Source organism: Vulpes lagopus, chromosome 11, assembly GCF_018345385.1.
Source record: "Vulpes lagopus strain Blue_001 chromosome 11, ASM1834538v1, whole genome shotgun sequence".
In the NCBI taxonomy this organism is placed as follows: domain Eukaryota; kingdom Metazoa; phylum Chordata; class Mammalia; order Carnivora; family Canidae; genus Vulpes; species Vulpes lagopus.
Window position 1 is genome coordinate 17186130 of NC_054834.1, and position 19649 is coordinate 17205778.

General features: G+C 35.5%; 1 protein-coding gene across 3 annotated transcripts in view; it reads right to left on the bottom strand.

Annotated features, from left to right (window-relative positions):
• FAM185A (family with sequence similarity 185 member A) overlaps nt 1-19649 on the bottom strand; it is a 56435-nt gene that overhangs the window by 20219 nt on the left and 16567 nt on the right. For all 3 annotated transcript variants that reach the window (XM_041773800.1, XM_041773799.1, XM_041773798.1), the window contains exons 4-5: nt 18946-19084; nt 6926-6967 (exon numbers count right to left, since the gene is read on the bottom strand). In XM_041773800.1, the coding sequence (XP_041629734.1) occupies nt 6926-6967; nt 18946-19084 (181 nt within the window). The remainder of the gene's footprint in view (nt 1-6925; nt 6968-18945; nt 19085-19649) is intronic.

Here is a 19649-nt window from a genome sequence, read left to right on the forward strand (position 1 = left end):
GGTTTTGATTTATGGTTTATGGTTTAGATGGAACAATATTGTATATGTATATTGACTATTTCTCTGTGAACTGCTTGTTCATGTTCATCCATGTTGTCACTGAGTGTTCCTTTTATTCTCATTTGTCATACACCCCCCCCCCCCATGATTATATGTCTGTATGGATATATATCAGGTATCCTTCTAGTTTGTTACTTATCTTTTACCCTGGTTTATATTTTTTTATACTTTAAAAAATCAGTCAACTCAGAATTATATACCCAGTGATAATATTCTTCAAAAGAAGGCAAAATTAAAAATTAAAAAGAGCTACCATATGATCTAGTAATCACACTTGTAGGTATTTACCTAAGGAATATGAAAACACTAATCCTAAGGGATAAAAACACCCCTGTGTTTAGTGCAGCATTATTTACACTAACTGAATTATGGAAGCAATCCAAATGTCCATTGATAGATGAATGGATAAAAATGATGTGGTATACAGTGGAATATTACTCAGAAAAAAGAATGAAATCTTACCATTTACAATAATATGGTTGGAGCTAGAGAGTATTATGATAGTAAAAAAAAACAGTGAGAAAAAGACAAATACCATGTGATTTCACTCATATGTGGAATTTAAGAAACAAAACAAATCAACAAAGACAAAAAGAGACAAATGTAAAAAGAGACTCTTAACTATACAGAACAAACTGATGGTTACCAGAGGGGAGGAGGTGGGGGATGGATGAAATAGATGAAGGGGAATAGAAGTACACTTGCCATGATGGGTACTTAGTAATGTACGGAATTACTGAATCACTATATTGTACACCTAAAACTAATAAAATAAATCTTGCCATTTGCAACAAGGATGGATCTATGCTGGATCCATACATGGATCTATATAAAGGAAAAAAAAAAAAGAGACAAACCAAGAAACAGACTCTTCATTATAGAGAACAAACGGATGGGTTACCAGAGTGGAGGTAGGTGGGTGGGAGGATGGATGAAATAAGCAATGGGGATTAAAGAGTGCACTTGTGATGAGCACTGGGTAATATATGGAAGTATATTGAATCACTATATTGTATACCTGAAACTAATATTACACTTTATGTTAACCAACTGGCATTTGAATACAGTTAAAATAAAAACTTAATTAAAAAACACTAATTCAAAGGTATATATGCACCTCTATGTTTATTGCATCATTATTTATAATAGCCAAATTATGGAAGAAAAAAATTGCAATATTTCAAAATGTGAGGAATATATTGCTTTTTAATACTTATAATTTAAATGCTAATATTAAAAAAAAAAGTCTAAAATAAAAAGTTTGAAATCAATGACCTAATGTTTTACCTGAAGAAGCTAGACTAAGAGGAGCAAGGAAACTCAAAGTAAATGAAAGAACAAAATAAACAGCAGAAATCAATCAATACATTAGAAAACAAAGAAGAGAGATACTAACAACATGAAAAGTTGGTTCTTTGAAAAGATTAACAAAATTATAAAGTCAAGTCTCAACTAATCCAGAAAAAGAGAATATAACTATCAATATCAGGGATGAAGAGGAAAGAAATATCACTACACATCCTATAGGCATAAAAAGGAGTATAAGGGAATACTTTGCATAAGTATGTGAACAAATTTGACAATTTGACAAAATAGACAAATTTCTTGAAAATATCACCAAATGTAAAACCAGATAAAACAAATTATTAATATAATAATAAAGTATTAACTATACAGTCACGATTCTAGATAAAGATGATGAAGTAATACATTGGAGAATGAAAGATTTTTCAACAAGTGGTGATATAATAACTAAAACATTCAAATGGGAAAAACAAATCTTGATTCTTATTGCACATGCAACACAAAAATTAGAGATAGATTGAAGGCAAAAGCAGAAACTATTAAAGATGCTAGAGAAAAACATAAGAGAACAGCTTTATGATTGAAAGCAGATACAGATTTCTCAGGACACAGGAAACAATAACCATGAAAATAATCAGTAAATTAGGCTTTATCAAAATGGAAATCTTCTCATCAAAACACACTATTAAGAAAATGCATAGGCAAGTCACAGACTGAGAGGAAATATGGAAAAACAACGATATGATGGAGGGTTGTTCCCAGAACATATGAACAACTCCTCCAATTCAATAATAACAAGATAAATAATCCAGTTGAAAATTAAATGGGCAAAATATCTGAACAAAATATTCAAAAAGAGGGACGCCTTGTTGGCTCAGTGGTTGAGCATCTTTCAGCTCAGGGCATGATTCTGGGGTCCAGGATCAAGTCCCACATCAGGCTCCTTGCAAGGGATCTGCTTCTTCCTCTGCTATGTCTCTGCCTTTCTCTTTGTATCTCTAATGAATAAATAAATAGAATCTTTAAACAAACAAAACACAAAACTTCATAAAGAAAGAGAGGCGCCTGGGTGGCTTGGTTGATTAGGGGTCTGTCTTCAGTGGAGTCATGATCCCAGAGTCCCAGGATCAAATCCCATGTCTGGTTTCCTGCTCAGAAGGGAGTCTGTTTATCACTCTGCCCCTCCCTGCTCATGCTCTCACTCTTTCTCTCAAATACATAAATAAAATCTGAAAAAAAAAAAAGATATACTAATAACCAATAAGTACATGAGAAAGTACTAAATATCATTAGTCATCAGGGAAATGTAAATTAATATAGGGAGACCACTGTACACACACTGGAACGGGTGAAATTAAAAGACTGACAATAAAAATACTGGTGAGGATGCGGAACAACTTCTCATACACTGTAGGAGGAAGTGTGAAATGGAACTTGGGGGTAGTTTATCTGGTAGTTTATTATGCATACTCAAATCAGCAATTCTATTCTAGGAATAGAATTTACCCAAGAGGAGAAAAATACATACATAAAAATGTGTGTGTGTATATATATATATATACACATATGTACACATATATTTATATATATGTAATCCATATATCCCTCCATAAAATGACTTGTCTAAAAATGTTCATAGCAACCTTTTTTTACAATTGCCAAAAACTAGACACAGCCCAGGTATCCATCAACAGTATAGATAAACAAATTAAGCTTTCTAGTTGCCTGCTTCAACTTCTATACCCTCTAGTACATTACAAAACAACAGCTCTTAGTCGCTCTTTCAAAATATAAATTATATATTACTCTCCTGCTAACACCTGTTGTAGTTGGAATTAAGTCCGTATTCTTACAATGTCTATAAGGCTCTATCTAAATTTAGCCCTCACTTACCTCATTTCCCATGACTCTCCACAAGATCTCCTTCTATACCTTGAAAATGGTAGGTTCATTCCATTTTCAGGGCTTGCACCAGCTTTTCCTCTATCTGGGGAGCTCTGTATCCAGAATTTTATGAGCCTCTTTCCCATTCTGGCTTTAGTTCAAATGTCCCTTCTTCAGACTCTTCCTGATTGCTAAACGCAATAGCTTTCTTTCCTCATTCTCTATTCCATTACCCTCTTATTTATTCATTGCACAATCTGAAGTTACCTTTGGTTATTTACATGCTTATTGTCTTTCTACTCAGGCCAAACATGAGCACGGAGACTATGTCTTGTTGACCATAATATTTCCTAATACCTAAAAGAGTTCCTGATACAGAGCAGGCACTCAACAAATAGATGTTGACTAGTTACTGCCACACACAAGATTGTCTTCAAATATTAACACAATGTTGAGGCAGTAAATATAGACATAATTTATATTTTTCTTCCAAAGTCTTGATATAGATACTAAAAGAAAGGAATTTATGAAATAAACATTTCTTTCATAATTAGGGCTAAAACATAGTGGCTTACAAGTTTTATATTATAGATAATAAACTCCAAGAGGAAAGAGAAGGATAGTTTATTGAATTACTACCATTTGTTGGGCTGTACCTTATATCGGTGATCCTTGAACAACACAGGTTTGAACTGTTAGGAATTTGAAAAAATTCATACGTGAATTTTTTGGATAAATATACAGTACAGTACTGTAAATGTATTTTCTCTTATGATTTTCTTAACATTTCTTTTCTCTTGCTTACTTATAATAATATAGTATATAATACATATGGCATACAAAATATGTGTTAACTAACAGTTTCTGTTATTGGTTAAGGCTTCTGGTCAACAGTAGGCTATTAGTAGGTACTATGCTATTCAATATCTTAACAATGTTGCGCTATATTAAGTGATATCCATTTTATGTGTAAAAATGCAAATGCAGAAACACTTATTAATTTGATCAAACTCACACAGCAAATAGGTGGTAGGACCAAAATTCACAATCAAATCTACTTCTACAGTTCATGCTTCTCCACACCACAACAGATCAAAATATAATTTAACAAATGTATACATTTTCTCTTATTTTAAAAGATTCTTCCAAAATAAAACCCTAAATTTATCAACCACATTTACCAAATAAGAATTCAACCTTTATTTACTTTCACATATTTGTGGATTTTTAAGAACAACCTAAAACCACGGACTCGATTTAAATTTTGCTAAAGAAAATATAAAGGGTTAACTACTTCTAGAATCTAGAAGATTTTTTTATTCATTTGAGAGCAAGTGAGCAAGCATGCATGTACGAGCAAGTATGCCCTGGTGGCAGGGCAGAGGGAGGGCCAGAAAGCAGAGACTCTCCAAGCAAATTCCCTGCCAACCATGGAGCCCAACACATGGTTCTATCCCATGATACCAAGATCACCAGTGGAGCCAAAACAAAGAGTCCAACACTCAACTGACTGAGCCACCCAGGCGCCCCTACAATATATTAAAAAAAAACCCACACATTTTATTTATTTATTCATGAGAGACACAGAGAGAGGCAGAGACATAGGCAGAGGGAGAAGCAGGCTCCCTGCAGGGAGCCCGATGTGGGACTCAATCCCAGGACCCCGGAATCACGACCTGAGCCAAAGGCAGATGCTCAACCACTGAGCCATCCAGGCATCCCCCCTATAATATATTTCTTAACATTGGACTTAGGTCATTTTCTTTGAGTAGACAGAGATTTATCTAAGAAAAATAAAACATTTTGTTTGAAAATCCCTCTAGTACTTAATAGTGGGGAAAAGTTCATATGGAAAATTAAAAAGAATTTATAATGTTAGTTATTTATACAGAGTTTGAAACCATCTTCAAACACGTACATTACTGCTCATTTCATTCCTATTACTATTCTTTGCCAGTATAAATAAATAACCATTTATTTCCAATTTTAGAAAGAATGGTTGTCCGTTTTGTTCCCATATTTCCATCCAAGAATAACACTAGCATTATCATATTATAATCATAAGTATTCATCAAATTCATATCTGCTTAAAGGGCCTTCTAGTTGGTATTGAAATTCTGTGCCTCCCAATTTGCAATATTCTCTTTTTCCCCTCTTGCCTTATTGCTATAAACTCCACTCTGTCTAGCATTTTCTCTCCTCAGCTAGCTTAGCTTCTCACCAGTGTACCTTTTTGTTCACACTAGAAAGTTCCCTTACCATCTCAAGATGTGTGCTCTGACGAAATGGCCTGAGCAGTCAACAGTAAATCTTGATTACTGGAAACAGGTAAATCCTTCTGTCATGTCTTGTTAAAATGATTTTTTCTTTTTTTTAAAAAATAATTTACTTTTAAAAGATTTTATTTATTCATGAGAGACACAGGCAGAGAAGCAGGGACATAGGTAGAGGGAGAAGCAGGCTCCATGCAGGGAGCCTGATGCTGGATTCGATCCCAGGACCACAGGATCACACCCTGAGCCAAAGGTAGATGCTTAACCGCTGAGCCACCCAGAAGTCCTAGGTAAAAGGGTTTATAACTACCACTTAAGAAGCCTTTATTTTCTACTTAATCACTCACTGAACATAAAAGATACTATCCCTTAAAATGTATTTATTTATTTATTTATGAATGACAGACCGACAGAGAAAGAGAGAGGCAAAGATACAGGCAGAGGGAGAAGCAGGCTCCATTCAGGGAGCCCAATGTGGGACTCGATCCCGCGTCTCCAGGATCACACCCCGGTCTGAAGGCAGCACTAAACCGCTGAGCCACCGAGGCTGCCCTCTTTAAAATTTTTAAAAAGGTATGTACTTTTAGCCAGAAACTTCAGGAGTGATAGTGAAAAGAACTAATGAACATGTTTACTATTTCAATCAATACAAAGAAAGGAAAAATGTAAAATGTCAAAAAGGACAAAGCCAGGAGGCTTGGGCGTTGATAATGACAATAAGCCACAGCTTTCCCACAAAGGTTCTAGTTTCCCATCCCCACCCCCAATCCTTTAAGGCCTAAAAACCACCACTATTCTTAGGGTTCAGTGTGCCTTTGCCCACTTGGTGCTATTTGGAAGGAGAAAAACTATCTAAAATCTCTGAAATCTGAACTTTTTCTCCCACAGACGCAGAATCACATGTAGTGATGAGGTCTAAGGTACCATTAGCCACTATTAGCTCTGACTTAGGATTAGAACAATAATAAAAATGACTATTATTTATTCAATTTTTACCATACATCAGACATCGTGAAGTACTTTAAATATATGATCTCACTTCTTACAATAACCCTAAATGATAGGTACTTAGTATTATTTCTATTTTTTTAGATGTGGAAATTGAAGCACAGAGAGAAGGTAATTAGCCCATTTATACAAAGTGGTGAAGTCAGAATTCTAACTTTATTCTTACTGATGCCAAATCTATAATTATACATTATTTATAGGATGATGAGTCAATGAATTTCCAGAAATAATTTTATGTATTCATACAATGGGTCTGCCTATATTTGGCTTCCATTATCAGGATTCTATCAGATTCGTCAGCTAAATTTCAGATTTTATTTACCCTAATAAAATATCACAAATATAGCTATTCTTAAAAGGATGCAAAATTTACCAACCAGCAGCTTAGCACATACCTACTACGATATTTCCCATCTTGCTTTGTAACGTTATATCACCTGTAAAGGAAAAAGAAAAGACAATTTTATATATTAGGGATAATCTAGAAAGGAGCTGTTGTATAGTATTCTAACATGGTTGGGGGATGCCTGGGTGGCTCAGTGGTTGAACGTTGTCTTTGGCTCAGGGTGTGATCCCGGGGTTCCAGGATAGAGCCCCCACTGGGCTCCCTGTGAGGAGCCTGCTTCTCCCTCTGCCTATGTCTCTGCCTCTCTTTGTCTCATGAACAAATAAATAAAATCTTTTAAAAAAGTAAAACACGGTTGGCTATCCATATTATTTGATAACATTGTTGACAAATTTTCTATTACAAATCTACTAAGAGATTTAGCTGCAACTCTGAAATAACTAGCTTTAGTCATCTATACAAACTCTTTTCCTCTACTCTACCTTAAGCTTCTCTAGCATAACTACAAAACGAACCACCATACTTTCTGGGAAACATGAAAGAAATGTAAGGATATTTCTGTAACGCATAAATGAAAAAGTTACTTAAATGTACTATGTATTTTCAGCATAAACATCACTATATTTACCAGATCACTCAAGCTGTGAACCAACTAATACTAAAATAATCCATGGAAAAAAGTTATTACTGTTATTTTTCAGGCCACTCTGCCGTGCCTGTTAAAGTCATTTCTGTGCCAAGAGTTAGAGTTTGGGGCAGGAATAATGAACACACCGCAGTATGACTAACAAAGAAAAAGGTTTCAGAGGTTCCTGTCTTTTGATGAAAATACATTTTCCAGGACAAGTATAGGATATTGCAATCATTCTTCTCAGCCTCTTTCTTCTAATACCAAAATTAGTATGATTTTTCTTCATATGTGTGTATGTTTGTAGAATTACTCCTAGAGTCATACCACCTAAGTTCACTGCACTGAAAATGTAAGTAACATGGCTTTCTACTGGAATACCAGAACTACGTTAAAAAGGTACAGGAATAACTTTTATCTCAGAAATATCCAAGGCAAGCGACCTCATTTACTTAACTTCTTACATCCTGTAAATACGGTCACATATCAGTAACGGAGAAAAAGCCAACAAAGCACTTGATCATTTGTCCTACAGTCAGATGTACTTTGATTACAAAAATCTCTCTAAAAAGTCTTTTACTCCATCATACTTCATGTGAAGATATAAACAAGGGGTACATTTGTGTAGGAATAAAAGTTGGTTTGTATAAAGAAATTAAGCTCCTAAAATTATTTTCAAGTCTCAGTAAGTTATAGGGTTGTAAAGATTCTTTTAAATGTGTTATGTAAATATTATTTCATTGGTGTGTTCTAGACACTCTCTTCCAATTTTCAAACCCAGTAAATGCAGATTCACCATCATATGCAATTAGTGGCCAAACATCCTACCGCTTCTAAGATGGCTTTCAATGATCCCTGCCTCTGGTATTCATACCCTTGTATAATCTCCTCCCCTCAAGTATAGGCTGTACCTAATAATTTGCTTTTAACACAGAACATAAGGCAAAAGTGATCGGATGTTGCTTTAGGTTACAAAAAGATAACAGTTTCTGTCTTGCCAGCCCTCTTCTGCTCTGAGGGAAGCCAGCTAGTCATGCTGTCAACTGCCCCATAAAAGAAGCCCACTAGGAAGGAACTAAAAAAGGCCTCTGTCCAACAGGATCTGACCTGAATCCTGCCAACAACCACATGAGTGAGCTAGGAAGCAGACTGTCCCTTTGTGGAATATTCAAATGTACCCCATGGCCTCAGCTGACAGGATCCAGTTAAGCCACACCAAGATTCCTAACCTAACCAAACTGTTAAGACAATAAATGTTTGTTGCTTTCAGCTGCTAAGTTTAGAGATAACTTGTTAGAAGTAACTAGTATAGATGTTGAAAACTGAACATGGGGTGCTGCCATTATAAATACCTAAAAATTTAGGAGTAGTTTTGGAACTTGGCAGTGGGTAGAGGTTGGAAAGATTTTGAGGGACGTGTTAAAGAAAGCTTAAATTGCCTTGAACAGACAGTTAGTAGAAAGTTGGACTTTGAGTATTCTTTATACAAGGGTTCAGGAGGAAGTGAGGAAAATGTTTTTGGAAGTTGGAGAAACGCAAATTCCTGTTTAGTAGTTGCAGAAACCTAACACCACCATTATCTTCAGTAGTGTGGAAACTAGGAAATGTAATTTAATGAAGTGAGTGATTTAACTAAAATTTCCAAGCAAGGTTAAAGTGTTGTGTTATGTGTAGGTTTTTTGTTTTGTTTTGTTTTTTGCACCACTTACTGTAAAATGCAAGAGAAGAGAGATAAACTAATCTAAAGAAAGGGCTGCGAATCAAACAAACAAACTAAACCAGGACACAAATAGTTTTGAAAATTCTCAGCCTCTCAAAATGGCAAAAGATGTTAAAGTCAGGAGTAGCTTCCAAACAAAGTTTGAATCCAGGGCAGTACATGGCCTAAAATGAAGCTGAGGGGTGACTGCAAAACCTCTTCTTAAGACCCCAGAAAGGTCAAAAGTGGTACTTCACAGTACTAATTATACTAAAAGCCCTTTAAAAAAATTAAAGGTATTATTTCACAGAGCCTCTCAATCAAACAACAGACACTCTAGAAAGCTTGAGTACATTTTACCTCAATATCTCCTAAGAGATTCTTAGATGTGGCTTTTATCTTATGGAATAAACCCCAACATGATTCACAGAAGGCTGACAAAATTTTTGAGAGAATAACAACAGCAAACACACTGCTAAACTGAACTAAAAAGAACACTGAACAGTACAAAGTAAAAAGAGACCACTGGACCTCCAAAATTCTATTGTCAGGAAGCTAAGAAAACCACTTAGATGCAAAAACATGCTTTATTTCATGAAAAAGTAAGGATGACTCAAAGGGAGGAACAAAATCCAAGAGGACAATGCCTGAAACCCTAAGAAATTATTCTCAGGTCTTCTGATATAATCAAGGAAACTCCAGTGTCTGCCCACCCAAATTTCAAAATTACTATGGACCAGTGACTGCTTCGTACCTCTCATTTTCCCACTTTTGAACAGGAACCTCTATAGCAATTATCCTATACCTGTCCCATCAGTGTATAAGCAGTGTGCATGGGGAGATGTGGAGGCTAGATAGCTTGTCTCTTTAGTTCACAGGTCTTCAGATTTCGAGAAACTGTTATTGAGTTGTACTTAAGCAACTATACTTGAGGAGCCTCATCTACACCTTGATCTGATTTTGATGAAGAGATTCTGTACTCTGATGTGGTACCTAATGGGATGAGACTTTTAGGAAACTTGGAAGGGAGTATATTTTGCATGTGGGAGGGACATGAATCATTTAGGGGAGGAGCCAGAGACAGCCTGGCCATCCAAAGCCTTATAGGGTATCTGGGGAGATACATACATAAAAAATTAAAAATTGGTATTTATAAATAATTATAAGTGAAAGTCAAAAGTGAACAATAAGTATTAGGTGCTATGGCCATTCAGAAGAAAGAGACTAAAATGACCTGACGTGGACAAGGAGAAGACATAGTGCAGATATCACCAGAGCTGAGATTTGAAGCATGAATAAAATTTGAATATGTTGAAGGGGAAGGATTTTCTGGAAAAAAGAATTACATAAACAAAGGTAAAAAGGCAGAACTAAACATGCTATATTTAAATTATGCAAATCAGTTAAGCTGAAGCAATTAGGCACGTCTATAGGGATGGGGATCATGTCTTTCTTATTTATCATTATATAAAGCCTTGTACAGTACCCAAAAAGCTTTGTTCAGTACCCAGTGCACAGAAAACATTATCATTCTTTAAATGATTTTTAAAATTGATTTGAATGATTTTTTAAATATTCAGATTTAGTTTGGAAAGCAATCTGTAGAAGAACTGTGGGGTACTAGTCTATGGACTTTATCCTAAATTCAAAGAGTCAGTGAAGAATTTCAAGATGGATACAAATAAGAAAACCATGCTTTAGGGAGATTAATCTAGTGTGAAACAGTAAAAACTTCTACTCAGAATTCTCTTTATTGTTTCCACCTCCTGAACACTTCAAAAATAAAATGAAGTAGAACACTGATTTTTGTGATTTTAACTATTAGTAAAGAACTATGACAGGGACATCTGGGTGGCTCAGTGGTTGAGCATCTGCCTTTTTTGGACCCTGGGTTGTGATCCCAGGGTCCTGGTATTGAGTCCCCCAAATCAGGCTTGCTCAAGGGATCCTGCTTCTCTGCCTATGTCTCTGCCTCTCTCTTTGTGTCTCTTATGAATAAGTAAATTAAAAAATCTTAAAAAAAAAAAAGAACTATGACAGTTTTATAGTCATTTAGCTAGTGGGCCCAGGTGCCCACTCAGCAAGGCAAAAAAGCTTTATTATCTTATACTAGTCTCAATGAATTCTATACATATTTCCTATATTTTTTTTTAAGGAAAACATGTTTCTCAAAAGCTAAGCATTACTGCTCATCATGAAAATAAAGTGATCTCAAAGTTACGGTTCTTAAATCCATAAGATAGAAGTTTTAGATCTATTAAATAATGAAGACGGGAACGCCTGGGTGGCTCAGCGGTTAAAGCGTCTGCCTTCGGTTCAGGGCGTGATCCTAGAGTCCTGGGATCGAGTCCCACATCAGGCTCCCTATGGAGCCTGCTTCTTCTTCTTCTTCTTTTTTTTTTTTTTTTTAAAAGATATTTATGTATGTATGTATGTATGTATGTATGTGTGTGTGTGTGAGAGAGAGAGAGAGAGAGGCAGAGACACTGGAGGAGAGAGAAGCAGGCTCCATGCAGGGAGCCCAACATGATACTCCAGGGAGCCCGACATGATACTCGATCCTGGGACTCCAGGATCGTGTCCTGGGCCAAAGGCAGGCGCTAAACCGCTGAGCCACCCAGGGATCCCCAGAGCCTGCTTCTCCCTCTGCCTGTGTCTCTGCCTCTCTTCTCTGTGTCTCTCATGAATAAATAAATAAAATATTTAAAAAAAAAAAGAATGAAGACTAGTTCATATTACAGTGGCACCTAGAGTCTCAGATTACATCTCTCTCGAATGTTAAGAATTCTATACAGTAAAAGCATAGTGGAACAGAAATATTCCAAAGTCATTATAAAATGCAAAATGGACTTCTTACCTCAAATGCTTTGTGGAATATGGCAGATTATTTAAAAGGACACAACTCAACCAATACTAGCACAGTTTCCTGTATTTTGGTTCTACCTATTTGGTCTCCAATAAACAAATCACTATTTGAGAGGAGATTTTTGTAAAAGCCTTCTTTTCAATAAAGCGGATGCCATAAGGTCTGTAATAACCATGTATGCTTACTCTCAAGTTATGCAACTTCTCCACAAATCCCAGTGTTTGAGAAAACATACTGCTTTTCTTAGCTAGTAATTCTTCATTCTAGTAGGGCGGGAAGAAAAGATAAGCTATCAATTAGAGATGAACATGAGTTTATTTTTCTTCACTAAAAGAAATGTGATTATGGTTTTAAAAAACATATACTCTAATAATCCAAACAGAGCAATCAAATATCCTTTAAGGTTAAATTCTTTTTGTATTGGGGTGGGGGACAGGTAGCAGGATGGGAGGCACTTGCTATTTGTAAGCCACAGTTCTAAATGCTAGAATACACAGATGAACAGAAGAACATGATCCTTGCTCTTGAGGAACTTACAATTAGGCAAAAATGTATGGGTCAATGGAAGGCCAGAGATGAGGAGAGGATGCTTTACCTGAACATTAATAAAAGTCAATGAGGTAAAGAAAGATGGGAAAAGCACTTTAAGAAAACTATCAACAGAATGATCAGTATAGTCAAAGGCTCTGATCAAGGACTTGAAAGTATAAAATAGGTAAGAATATATATGGGAAAGTAAGAGATTATGTAATTCTGGAGGGCAAAGCATAGGGTTCAAAGGGAAATGGAAAGTTAGGCAGGTCATTCAGGCAACTGCAAAAGTTTGAATAAGAGAATGCCATGTTCAATGTGCATTTCTAATAAACAACCATAGGCTATAGTCAGGAGGAAGGATTTGAAGAAAGCAAAGACTGGAAGAAAGTTGTTGCTAGAGTTGAAACAAGAGGGGACAAGAATATTTTTTTTAAAAAATATTTATTTATTTATTTTATTATTATTATTATTTTTTGAATTTTTATTTATTTATGATAGTCACAGAGAGAGAGAGAGAGAGAGAGAGGCAGAGACACAGGCAGAGGGAGAAGCAGGCTCCATGCAGGGAGCCCGACGTGGGACTCAATCCCGGGTCTCCAGGATCACGCCCTGGGCTGAAGGCGGCACTAAACCGCTGAGCCACCTAGGCTGTCTGAGGTGACAAGAATCTTAAAGAGAATAGTAGAAATTAGAAAGAAAAAGATGGGACAGATTGAAGAAATATTTAGGCGATAAAACCTACCTAAACCTGGTGATTAATTAGATGAGTGGGAGATGAGAGAGGAATCTAGGAGAAGTTCAAGATTTCTAGCTTGGGCAGTTTGGTACATGGTAATATCAGAACTGCAAATGTAAATAGAGGAGGAGGAACATATGGATGAGGTTTGGGGAAGTGGGGAAAAGTAGGATAAAAGAAGTTATAAATGTTGAGATTGAGATGCCTGTAAAGATCCAATTAGCTATGTCTTTCAAGGATATGGATGTATAAGTCAGCAGTCAGAGCTAGAGACAGAGATTTGAATTATCAGAATATAGGAGTGGTTAAGACTCAAAGCATATAAGATGTCCAAGAAAAAGAAAGAAGCAAAAGAACCATAAAACAGGATGAAATCCTGGAGAATACCCCAAGGTGTGGAAAAAGGAGGAATTCATAGAAGTTTGAGAAAGATCAGTTATAAATATAAAACATGAAAGAGACTACCACTGCCCACTAATATTTGTGTGCTTTTTTCCTGCCTTAAAATACTGCTAACTCTCAATCTTAGCCTCTTGCAATTTGATAAAGTCATTTAAAATATTTTGGCTAGGGACACCTGGCTGGTGCAGTCAGTTGGGTGCCCAAATTTCAGTTTTGGTGAAGGTGGTAATCTTGGGGTTGTGAGACTGACCCTGGCTCAGGCTCCATGCTCAGTGTGAAGTCTGCTTGAGACTCTTTCCCTCTCCTTCTCCTTCTCCCTCTCCCCTTCCCCTCCCCACCCTGTGTGCATGCAGGCACTCTCTCTCTCTCAAATAAATAAATCTTAATAAAATAAAAATAAATAAAAATAAGATATTCTGGCTAAAAATATATGGCAGAATCAGCTTGTTTTTGAAATTTTTCCCATGAATCTCTGATCTCTCTTCGTTTGGTGGAAACTTAGAAGCCACACAATAAAGATGGCAGCATCACCCTTACAGAGAGAGCCAAGTCCATCTTGGACTTGGAACTGAGCCCAAATATTGCATATATCACATATCTAAATCCTGAAAAAAATTTTATGCTCTCCGTACCACAAAGCAAGCAGTAATTCCTTCCTAGTATTCATATAAAAAAGTTTTAAGTGTCCAGAGTCAACATTAACATAATGTATCATATGTCCAAATGAAAATCAGACTGAAACTTTACAACAGACTTAACAATAAATCCTAGAATTTAAACAAAGCATTTTCATGAACTTCATGAAAAGTTCTATTTATCCCAATAAAAGCTTTTCTTTTGAAATTTTATATTATTTTTTACTTCCTAAATTCACAACGCAGATGTTTGACAATTTTACCAGTGACTACATGTCATTTCTTAAAGCAAATTGGGACATTTATTTATGAAGTTCTGATATCAAAGTTGTCAACTGTACTTGTATAGCTAATGGAGTTTTATTTCTGTGAGTTTCTAAAATTCAAAGTAGTTAAATGAGAAAAATTTGAGAAAATGAGAGAACTAATACACAGCAATTTATTTATCAATGTATATCCCAAAGAACCTAAAATAAGACCCTAAGTTACATGGGGAATCTAAATATTTAAAGTACACTTTTATTAATTAATCACTTACTCCAAATAGTAACAAGTTAAATATAAAATGCTAAAACAATTGTCATGAGTATGCTTACATATTAAAAACTGATTAATTGTTCAAATTATGTTATAAATGAAAACCAATCCCAGTAAACTATTTCTTTCTTTCTTTTTTGTTTTTTTAAGATTTTTATTTATTTATTCATGAGAGACACAGAGAGACAGAGACAGGCAGAGACACAGGCAGAGGGAGAAGCAGGCTCCATGCAGGGAGTCTGATGTGGGACTCGATCCTGGGTTTCCAGGATCAGGCCCTGGGCTGAAGGCAGCGCTAAACCGCTGGGCCACCTGGGCTGCCCCTCAGTAAACCATTTCAAGGTAGCTTTTGTTTCTTTCTAAAGAGTCAGGAGACTACATATATTTATATTTTAAAAACATATTTAGTAGAATACATATAATTATATTATATCTTACATATACATTAATAGAATTCTTATAAAATAATATTCAAATAGCAGAATATAATAAAATATAATTCACATAGACTCTAATTTTTGATAATTTAGAAGGAAATCAAAAGAGTAAACCGTCACAAAATTTTATAGCTAAACACAAACTATCCAACTACCTATTCTCTACTAGATTGTCAGTCCAGAACAGCAGGGAATATTTGTTGGATCAATGAATAAACCAGTTTCTTTTATAGTAGAAGGCACACGTACTTAATAGACAAATAGTAAATATACAAATAAATATTACTAGTCAAGTAGTTTACTCATTTTTTTACAAATAGTAAATATTACTAGTCAAGTAGTTTACTCATTTTTTTACCTAGAAAAAATATGGTTGACTATATTTAAAAATTCCATTTGGAAACACATTTAGGATAGATTTTTTTCTTCTCTACACAAAGGAGTCAATTTAGCAGTTAGAAAAGATATATTACTGCTTTCATTCTCCCTTTTACTGGGCATCAGTACTCTAAGCACGTTGGGTATTGGTTTGTCATCAGGGTGTATGAACAAATAGAAAATATAGACAAGATAAATTTCATGCTCACTCTTCCTTTCATAGAACCCTTAGAAACCATACATTGAAGATAGCAACAACACTTTTATGGAATGAACTGAATGCCTAGGTATCTCCAAGGAGCCAAACTGAACCTGAACACTGTACAGAAGAACATCAACATTTTTTGCCAGATGTTGTAAGGCATAACAAATGTTACTGAAACTGGAGTTTACAATATAGAACATAGCTGAAGCAGTCCATCTCTGTTGTAGCACTGTCTGCCTACAGAAAACATCTCTAGAGCATGCCAGGAAGCCCTCAAAGCAATGATGGTATTTGGATTCACCATGGCTATTACACAGATTTGTTTGAACATTGTTTAAAAACATCTAGAAGGTCAAGAAACCTGGATTATATCCTTGCTCTTACATTAACTTCTAATGGACAACAAACAATCAGACATTTCTAAGTTTTGTTTTCTTCAATTGGTAAACAGCCAATTGTCCATTAAGTCAAAGGGCCTGGCCCACTTAAGCCCTCAATACATGTTTGCTTTCAAGCCACCCACCTACCCACTGACATCAAAATCTCCAAACTCATATACTTGGTAAATCTATCAAAAAAGACAGATATTGTCATCATACCTGTGGTTAAAAAAAGGGGGGGGGGCTTTTTACAACATCTGTATGCTGAGTTTTAAAAAATCTATTTGAAAAAAATTTTTTTAAATCTACTTGGGGAAAAAAAATAAGCTTAAGTTTTGCTTAAGGAAAGAAAGGAAGCCAAACTAAATAAATCCTGGACAGGCAGGTCTTAGAATGTATATATTTCCCAAATCTTTTTCTGTAATTCAGGTTTAGAGGTAGCAACACATTTTCCCATAAACAAGCCAGCTTGTTTAAATATAGCCAAAATATAATTTATTAGTTATATGACCATCCCCGTTTAGAACAAAGAATTCACTGCAATATATATTCAGAGTTCCAATTTGGGATGATCCTTGGAAGATATCTCTCCCTACTAAAATCCCCATATCTAAAACACAGGGTCTTCTTCTCACTAGCCATGACTCTGATCTTCTCACCTACTAGGGCTAGAACATTGCTTATTTTTCTGTACCCATCCCACCTCCACACTCCAAACTCCAGTAGCATGTCCATATAATGATAAGGATGCCATTAGGACACCCTTAGGACAAGGATGGAGATAAGATTGGCATAGTAGAGGGAAGAAATAGGCTTATCTAAAGGGTGGTTAAAAAGTGGCAGGCACTGGTGTGATGAAGAAATGAGAAGGGTTCCTTTTATCTCTCTCACAAATTTACCACCACTGAAAAGCCAAAGCGGAGTGTGGGCCAAGGATCAGATGGGGAATGTAGGGTTAAATAACATGGAAGCTTTTCAACAGTGGTGACTGTATCAAATTTTCCCTTCTCTTACTTCTCATTGCTGTACTAGTATTACCAATAATAAAGACCACAAGTTCTTAAAGGATAGGGGTCATCTCTTGCCCAACTAGGTATCCTTGGTATCTGAAAATACCACATAGTAGGTATTCAATATTGTGTTGAATGAATCAATAAATATAACTGCAGTGAATGCTGTAATTCATCATCCAGAACTCCTCCATACCTGAGGGCTTACTTTCCTAGCTGATTGGAGTGCTGCTGGCAGACAGCCCTCAGCTGTCAGCCCTCTTATGGAATTGCCTTAGCTGAAAAGAGCCGTCTTGGCCCAAGATCATACTTCTTCCTACGACATTTTGCATCTATCTAATGATGGGTATATAAAGATCTAGCTTTCCTCACCTCAACTTCATACAATTCTGAGGACAATCCTAGCTTCAGAGCTCTCCCCTTGGGTACTGAGGATGCATCACAGTCCAACTTCTCCAGTGGAAATTGGGCTTCCTTCCTCTGTATGGCATTGGTCCCAAGACGCCTCCCTAATAAATGTGCTGTACTCTAATTTCCATTTCAGAGTCTGCTTTCAAGAAATCCAACTTGAGAGTACAGCCCAAAGAGGATCTAGGTCTGACCCAAATTTAAACCACCCAAGAAAAGGTATCAGACTTCATATTAAAGGTCAGTAAATACAAAAGGCGTTAACAAAGGATAAGGAACAAACTCTTTTATCCCTAGCAATTGTTTCCATTTCAGCACTTTAAATAATCAATATAAGAGCCTAGAGTTTTTTTGATGATTGCCTCAAAAAGGTGCATCTGTTTACTATCATGTATGTTATTAATAGTATTAAGTTATTAATAGCAAACTATAACAAACTTTTTTTTTTTTTAAGATTTCATTTATGTATTCATGAGAGACACAGAGAGGAGAGACACAGACAGAGGGAGAAGCAGCCTCCCTGTGGGGAGCCTGATGTAGGACTCAATCCCAGGACCCCAGGATCATGTCCTGAGGCAAAGGTAGACACTCAACCACTGAGCCACCCAGGTGCCCCCCAAGTTCAATAAATATCTAACTTAAAGCAAAAGAAATTAAACATTAATGGATTTAGGGACGGCTGGGTGGCTTAGTGGTTGAACTTCCACCTTCGGCTCAGGGTGTGATCCTGGAGTATTGCTCTGGGTATTGCTTTCTACTAAAAGGTACTCAAAATATTAAGTACAGACTTTTCACTGTCATTAACAAAAATGCAATGCTACATAAAAGTCATTTTTAAAATATGAAGAGTTACAAATTACCAGAACTATTTAAGGCATAGCAAAGCAAAAAAATAAATAAGGAAATGCAATAAAAATCACAATTACTATTAGCTTCAAATATAACAGAATAATATTTAATTTCTTGCCCAAATAAAATTGAATAGCTTATAAGTCATTTTATGTTTTTTTAAAAAGATGATTAGTAGGCCATTAATTATTTAAAAAGATGATTATTAGGCCATTAATTAATTATTTTAAAAAGATGATTAGTAGGCCATTAACTAGTAGGGCCAGTTCCTAGTGGCAGATTCTTCGTCTACAGAGAAACAAGAGTCACCTCTTAAAATTTATGTTATGTGGAGTCTGAGATATATTAGGCCTCTTTCATCTTACCATGAACACTTCCTAATGTAATATCTCCAGCAATAGAAGACAGAAATGATGATTCTGTATAAAGATATTTGGCTTCCAGCAAACCATCTTCAGTAGATATATTAACAGTACTTCCTTGCAGTTTATCTATGGTCACAGTCTATTGAGATAAAAACTCAAAATTATTTCGTTATAAAACAAAGACTGGTAAAAAGCCAAAACAGTACCTACAGAGTTAGTGGACAACTACATAAAAAGTTACTACCCAGTACATAATCACTTTACTGATTTTGATTCACTGGCTTTATTTTTTTTTTTTCCCACTGGCTTTAATTACAATATTGTGAGCAACAGTATATTCTCTATGGAATATGGAATAGACTCATTAAATTCCTTTTTTTATTTAGAGCTTCTTTAATTTCTCTTAATAATGTTTTATATTCTATATAAAGTTCTTCAGCTTTTAAGTTTATTTCTATTTGATATTTTCTAAATGCTATTATAAAAGAAATCTTTTCTTAAACTTCATTTTACTTTAACTGGCTTTTGTATTTGGTCTTAAATCCAACAGCTTCATGAAACTCACTTACTAATCCTAATCATTTCCCTGATTTTAAGAAAGTTTTTCTACATGCATAACCATATTGCCTACAAGTGATAGTTTCATTACTTCCTTTCCTATCCTTATATTAATGCTATTTTCCCTGCTCTGTCCTGCCTATCTG